This window comes from Phoca vitulina, unplaced genomic scaffold (assembly GCF_004348235.1).
Source record: "Phoca vitulina isolate PV1807 unplaced genomic scaffold, GSC_HSeal_1.0 scaffold45, whole genome shotgun sequence".
In the NCBI taxonomy this organism is placed as follows: Eukaryota; Metazoa; Chordata; class Mammalia; order Carnivora; family Phocidae; genus Phoca; species Phoca vitulina.
The window spans coordinates 8,142,841-8,150,675 of record NW_022589748.1 but is presented as its reverse complement, the minus strand read 5'-3'; the positions used below and the strand labels follow the sequence as shown (position 1 = coordinate 8,150,675).

The window sequence follows — 7,835 nt, the reverse complement described above, 5'->3', positions numbered from 1 at the left end:
GAGCAGGGAGCCCGATGCGGGACTCGATCCAGGGACTCCAGGATCATGACCTGAGCCGAAGGCAGTCGCTTAACCAACTGAGCCACCCAGGTGCCCTTGTTACAGTTTTTTAATCACCGTTTAATATGAGGCTTTGAATCAATTCAGTTTTGTGTTCCTTGTTTTTCTGTTCAGGGTATCAGTTGATTGGGAGCCACTCTGGAGTGAAGCTTTGCAGATGGACAAAGGTATTTATTTTTATTTAAATGTCATTTCTGTTTTATGCAACTTTTGTGTGGCTCTGATATGCAGCCAATGAATTTTACCATTTTATTTTATTTTTATTTTTTTTTTAAAGATTTATTTATTTATTTATTTGAGAGACAGAGAATGAGAGAGCAAGCACATGAGAGGGGGGAGGGTCAGAGGGAGAAGCAGACTCCCTGCCGAGCAGGGAGCCCGATGCGGGACTCGATCCAGGGACTCCAGGATCATGACCTGAGCCGAAGGCAGTCGCTTAACCAACTGAGCCACCCAGGCGCCCGAATTTTACCATTTTAAAGAATAATTTATATTTAATGTAATGATTTTGAATGAATTTGTTAAATGAGTTCATATATTGATGGATGTAAAAAAAAAAAAAAACAAACCCAGGCGCCTGGGTGGCTCAGTTGGTTAAGCGACCGCCTTTGGCTCAGGTCATGATCCTGGAGTCCCGGGATCGAGTCCCGCATCGGGCTCCCTGCTCAGCAGGGAGTCTGCTTCTCCCTCTGACCCTTCCCCCTCTCATGCTCTCTCTCATTTTCTCTCTCAAATAAATAAATAAAATCTTTAAAAAAAAAAAGAAATCAGAAACTATTAAAAAAAAACAAAAACCCTTCTCCACCACCCAAATTAAGATATGTATCGGCCATTTTCCTCACCCTGATGAGTTCACTTGTGTCCATTTCTAGCCAGTAGTCCCTCCCTCACAGCCAGGAAACAGTTGTTCTAGTTGCTGTCACTAGTTTAGTTTTGCCTGTTCTAGAATTTCATATGAATGGAATCATAATGTGTATTTTTTTTGCAAGTGGATTCTTAAACTTAACATAATGTTTCTGAGATTCATCCATGTTATAGTACCTATCAGCACTTTATTCATTTTTATTGCTGAGTACTGTTCAATAGTGTGAACGTACCACAGTTTTTAATCTGTTGAAAGGCAGTGGGGTTGCTTTCAGTTTTGGGCTATTAACGAATAAAACTCCCACAAACCTTCTTATACGACACTTTGTTATGAGCGTATGTTTCAGTTTCCTTTGGGTACATCCCAAAGTGGGAATTGCTAAGTCATAGGGTAGGTATATATTTTACCTTTGTAAGAAACTCCCAGTCTGTTTTTAGTGTGGCTGTACTATTTTATACTTGGATTGGCAATTTCTGAAAGTTCCAGTTGGAACATTTTCTCGCCATCCTGTGGTATTGAAAATCTTTTTAATTTTAGCCATTCTAGTGAGTGTAAAGTGGTATGATTGTGGTTTTAATTTGCATTTTGCAGATGACTACTGATGATGAGGCACGCCTTTTCATGTGCACATTGGCTGTTCTATTTGTGTAGTGTCTATTGCCCAAATTAGGTTGTTTGACGTTATATTGTTGATTTGTAGGAGTCCTTCATATATTGTGGAAATGAGTCTTTTGCCCAATATGCATTGTGAATATTTTCTCCTAATCTGTGGCTTCCTCTTTTCATTTCCCTAATGGTATCTTTTGAAGTCTTAAATTTGAATAAAGGCCAGTTTGTCTTTTTATGGTTAGTGCATTTTGGTTTTTTTTTAGTTTTTTGTTTGTTTAATGCTTTTTATATATTAAGAAATCTTTGCCAACCTCAGAGTCACAAAGATATTCTGTGTTTTTTTTTTTTTTCCTGGAAGCTTTAGTTTTAACTATTATGTTTAGGTCTTTGATTTCATCTCGAATTGATTTTTATGAATGGTGTGAGATAAAGGTCAAGATTCATTCCTTTACCTGGCTCCCATGTGGATAGTCAGGTGTTTTAGCACCATTTGTTGAAAAGAATTTCCTTTTACCATTGAATTACTTTAGGCCTTTGTAAAATATCGGTCATCTGTCAATGGGTAGGCCCATTTCTGGACTCCTTATTCTGTTCCATTGGTCTGTTTGTCTATCCTTATGCCAATACCACATTGTCTTGATAACTGTGGCTTTGTAATCAGTCTGAAATTATGCAGTGTAAGTTCTCTGTCTTGTTTTTTTTTTTTTTTCCAAGATAGTTTCCACTCATCTGGGTCTTTTGCATTTCCATATAAATTTTAGAATCAGCCTGTGAATTTCTATTGTATATATTTGTTCTATTTCCTCAGATTCTGTATTTGTCTGTTTGGCATCCATTCATCACAGGGCCAGTTAGATTAACTATATTTTCTTATTTTCTGTATTCTTGATGCTCTGGCTTTTGGGGGCCTTACAGACCTGGGGAAAACTGTCCCTCCCAGGGCTAGCTAATTCCTAAAGATAACAACAGCCTGCCTGGAGTATACCTTTCATATGCAAATCAACCAATCCTGAATCTTCAGCCTTTAGTTACCTCCTTATCTAACTCACACACCATACCAGTATTTTCCCTGCTCTACATTATCCCAGGGCCAGGTACCAGACGACCAGAGACAGTGCTATAGCCTGAATTATTCCAACAAGCCAGTCCTGCATTGTTTACCCTGTCCTGGCTTGCCTTTCCTGCGGACACCCCAATAAAAGGTCTAGGCTTTCCCCTCGCTCCTCCCTCTGCCTCCTGAACAAACCTGCTGCTCCTCTGTCACCCTGTGTGGTGTGGGTGCCCCCTTGTCTTGGGAGATGTAAGTAGTGTCTTCTTCTTTCATTGGCATTGGCCTCTCCAGGTTGGCTGGCGCTCAGTCACTTCCATAAATTCAAATCCCATGGGTCCAAATAAGATGGCATTTTTAAACAGCTTTATTGAAATATAATTTACCTATCATACATCTCCCGCATTTAAAGTGCACAGTTGAATGGGTTTTAGTATATTCACAGGGCTGTGCAAACATCATCACAATCTAACTTTAGAACATTTTTATCCCCTCTGAAAGAAGTCATGCACCCAGTAACAGTCCATCTTCATTCTCCCTTCTCCTCCCAGCCTTAAAGCACCATTAATCTACTTACTATCTCTATAAATTTGCCTCACCTGGACGTTTGCACATGATGTGGCCTTTTGTGTCTGGCTTCTCTCACTTAGCATAATGTTTTCAAGGTGCATCCATGTGATAATATATATCAGTATTCCTTTCTTTTTTATGGCCAGTAATAGTCTATGTATAAATATATCCCATTTTGTTGTTGTCCATCAGTTGGTGGACATTTGTTTTGCTTCCACGTTTTGGATATTATGAATGATGCTTCTATGAACATCATTATAGTACAAGTTTTTGTGTGACATGTTTTTATGTGCTTTGGTTATATACCTACAAGTGGAATTTGTGGGTCATGGTAACTATAATTATTTTTATTTTATTTTTTTTTTTATTATAATGTTATGTTAATCACCATACATTACATCATTAGTTTTTGATGTAGTGTTCCATGATTCATTGTTTGCGCATAACACCCAGTGCTCCATGCAGAACGTGCCCTCCTTAATACCTGTCACCAGGCTAACCCATCCCTCCACCTCCCTCCCCCATGGTAACTATGTTTAAATCATTTGAGGGACTGCCAAACTGTTTTCCAAAGTGGCTGTACTATTATATTTTATATTCCCACCTGCATCGTATGAGGGTCCCAGTTTCTCCACAACCTGCTAACATTTGATGTTTTCCATCTTTTTGATTATAGCCATCCTAGTGTATGTGAAATGGTTATCTTACAGTGATTTTGATTTGCATTTGCATTTCCCTTAATGACAAGTGTTGACTCTGTTTATGTGTACTTATTGGCCATTTGTGAATCTTCTTTGGAGAAATGTCTATTCAGATCCTTGGCCGTTTTAACATTGGGTTCTTTGCCTTTATACTGTTGAGTTGTAAGAGTTGTTTACGTCTTCTGGATACTAGTTCTTTTTTTTTTTTTTTTTAAAGATTTTGTTTTATTTATTTGAGACAGAGAGTGTGAGAGCATGAGCAAGGAGGGGGAAGGACAGAGGGGGAAGCCGACTCCCCACTGTGCAGGGAGCCTGATGCATGAGGGGCTCGATCCCGGGACCCTGGGATCATGACCTGATCCGAAGGCAGAAGCTTAACTGCCTGAGCCACCCAGGTGCCCCTGGATACTAGTTCTTTATCACATGTATGGTTTAACTTTCCCGCTGCTGTAGGCGGCCATGCTGCCAGGAGCTGAGGTGCTGTAGGCCTCTGGTATCTTGGCTTCTGGTGTCACAGGACCTCCACTGCTGTCTTCCAGGCCTTTTCTCAACCTGTCCTGTCCCCATAAAGAATATTCTCCACAAAGATCTATTCTTGTGGTTTTGGTTAGCTCAAACCTGGCCGTTCTAAATAAACCAAACTTTCTTCTCCAGGCAGGCTTGACTTTTTTACATTCTTTATTCCTGTTCTTAAAAATTTCTACCCTCAGTTCACACTACTACCTCCTAATGTCTGTCTTTTACGTTGCATTTCTGTGTGTCCTGTCTTATCATGACTGCTGCCTCTTCTTGTACGGGGCAAGGAAACCGCCTTTTGTCTTCCTCTCCCTCCTGGAACGGCCCTGCCCTCGGTGCCAGAACCCATAGTTGACCATTGCTTGGTGCTTCGGTGCCGTTGGTGACCCTCCTTAACAGGGAGCCCACTGCTCCAGCCCCTGTCGTTCTCAGAATATCCCAGCTTCTCAGCATTCCCCTGCGCGTTCTTTTAGTGCTGTCTGCTCCCTAGTCCTGTTGCTGTTGTTTGTGAATATTTGAGAAACTCTTTTTCCTTCTTTTCATTGCTGTTTTTCTGCCTTCACCCTTAGGGGCGTGAACATTCTGATGACACTTCTGGCACCTTCTGTCATTCAGCCTGTTTTTGTGCTCAGCTGTCTTTTTTTTTTTTTTTTAATAAACCCTTTTAACACCCAGTATTTGTCTCTTCCAATCCAGTGATTTTCGGGAATGTCAGACTCAATGCCTTCTGCTTATAACCAGTGTTTTATAACCACCGTTTTACTGTTCTAGATTAAATTCACAGATTTACAAATATAATTTCACATATGTAATTAAGAAAGTCAGTGTTCTGCTCTAGCTGTAATGTAAGGAGAGAAAAAAAGAAGTACTTTATATTAAAATAGCTTGCATTTCTGTACAAGATGCTTAGGCACTACTGCATTAGAAGGCATAGTGAAATAGGAACTACTTCCACCTGCTTGTAATGGACAAGTTTATAGTTAAGAGAGAGAAACAGATTAGAAGTTATTCTGTACAAGAGGTAATAGCAAGCCAGACTTATTTAGCTATAATAACAGAAAGAGGGAAATGACCCTAATTGAAATAGGGCTAACATACTAAACAATTATAGACTATCAAATTGGAACAATGAAAAATCAAGATATACTTGTAAATGAGTGGTATCTCATTTATAAGTGTTGAGAAAGAAAAATTTTCTATGTTGTAATTTGGGAGGAGTGGAGACGAATTGTCATAAAAAATTCCTGCCTTGAAATTCCACATCTGTGGAGAGCCACATTCTGTGTTTCATTTGTAACAAAATCCTTTAAGTGACAGTAGGAACAAAGGATGAGTTAGGAGCAGAAATGGTAGTAAGAGTGGCCAAGAGAAGTGTGCTGAACCTCTGGTCACAGGCTCAGAGGAAGATTTTAAAATGGCAGGCAACCCCCCCCAAAACGAGTTCAATTTCAGATAATTATTGCAAGATAGATATCTTGTCCTTAGGCTATAAAAACTAACAATATATAGAATGACTGTCACAATTTTAAACCAGCTTTGATTTATGAGAATCCTGCATTTCGTATGTCTGTTTAGGTATACCTAAATACCTACCAAAATTACAAGGTTACCTATCACCGACCCATCTTCCATAAGTAGTTGGAGGAGAGGTGAAAGATAATATGCCTAGATAACAGCCATCCTCATTTGCACTTGGTCATCCATCATGGTTGGTATTTATAATTTTCTTCTCCCACTAGGCAGGTCACATTTCCTTTGTGCTCGGTGAATGCCTGATAGGATGGCTGGGTGGTCCAGTACGCCAGTGAAGAGTTTGAGCCAGCAGTGGGCCCTCCTGCATTCTTCTCTGAACTTTTGTTTGAATCTCTCCTGTAATGTATTTGTAGGTGATGCCTACAAATATAACACAGATGCAGGCATTTTGCTGGTGACTTAAATATTAGAAAACAGCATTATTTTCTGTGCCATGGTTTTTCAAAATGGTGAAGTTTCTTGGAGAGAGTTTTGCATAAAAGAGAGTGTTCTCTTTTCTTAATTTACGTGGTAGCTGCATTCCTGGAAAATTCAGTGTGTGGTAAAATTGTACAGAAAATACTTTATTAGCAAAATGAAGTTGGAATATAGGTTCAGATAATTATAATCAGATTTTTTACAAGTATGGAGGTCTGGTGAGTCATTTGAAAGGAAGTAGAGACCCCCCCCTGCCCCTGCCTTTTATTTTTCATGGGATTTATCCTGAGCAGTGCAGGAGATGTGAAACCCTTGGCCCCACTTGCTTGTTGTTAGAAGTGCCTCCCAACCATCTCCATAACAAAAATATTTCCACAGATTTCCATACCCCCATCGAGTGGCGTTGGCTCCATTGAGAACCTCTGCCCCAGTCCATTTTCATTGCTACCCTCCCAAGTTCAGGTTGTTCTCTTGAACATTGCAGCTGCTTTTTTCCCCTCTAGTACCAGCTTCCCGTGAACCCCCCTACTCTGCCTCGCCTGCCCAATTTATCGGACATTAACTAGGTTAGTCTCTGAAGTATACTTCTCTTCTAGCTACTGCCTTCTCAGAAGCTTATGGTGGCTCTTCATTACTTCTTACTTAACATATCTATTTGAGTGTAATAGGCATCTTGAATTTAACATATCAGAAACTCAGTTCCTGATTTTCACCCCTGAATCTGTTCCCTTCAGTCTTTACTGTCAGTTAATGGCAATTCTGTCATTTGCTCAGGTCAAAAACCTGGGAGTCATTTTTACTCTCCTGTTTTTTCTTTTTCCTACTCCCACGTCTTGTCCACAAGCAAATTTTTTTTTCAGATATATCCAGAATGTGACTACTTTTCACCGCTTATACTGTTATGCCTTGGTCCAAGTCACTGTCCTATGTTCCTTATATTATTTCAGTGATCTAAGTGCTTTTCCTGGTTCCACTCTTGTCTGTTCCCTACACAGCAGCCAGATAGATCAGATCCTGTCACTTTTTACTCAGAATTTCCAGGGGTTCCCATTTCACCAGAATAAGAGTCTAAGTCTTTCCTATGGCCTCCAAAGCCCTGTGTGATCTGGTCTTCAATGCTTCAGTCCAGCCATGCTAGCCTTCCTGCTATCCCCTGAATGCACTGAGCTCAAGCTCCTCCCTAGCTTTCTGGTCTCTCTCTGCTCTCTTAGATCTCTGCTCAGAGAGCTTCTGTCAGAGTGGCTTGCGCTGCTTGCAATTTCCCAGGAGCACTTATTGCCATTTACTAGATTATCCATTTTTTTATGATCCTTCTCCCCTCTTTTCCTCGCAGTCCCTCCCCAACCTAAGAGTCTTTGTTTTTCTTTCCAATACCAAGAATAGAGCCTGGTGTGTAATAATTGCTTGGTAAACATTTATTGGATCAAAGAATTAATAGAATAAATCTGAACCCAAGAAAGAACCTACTTAGTATAGTTTTGACCCATTTGTTCAACTTTTTTCTTCTCTTGCAACC

General features: G+C 40.1%; 1 protein-coding gene across 5 annotated transcripts in view; it reads left to right on the top strand.

The window, feature by feature from the left end:
- LOC116648629 (S-adenosyl-L-methionine-dependent tRNA 4-demethylwyosine synthase TYW1) overlaps positions 1-7,835 on the top strand; it is a 201,313-nt gene that overhangs the window by 39,235 nt on the left and 154,243 nt on the right. For all 5 annotated transcript variants that reach the window (XM_032430710.1, XM_032430709.1, XM_032430712.1 and 2 more), the window contains exon 9: positions 175-227. In XM_032430710.1, the coding sequence (XP_032286601.1) occupies positions 175-227 (53 nt within the window). The remainder of the gene's footprint in view (positions 1-174; positions 228-7,835) is intronic.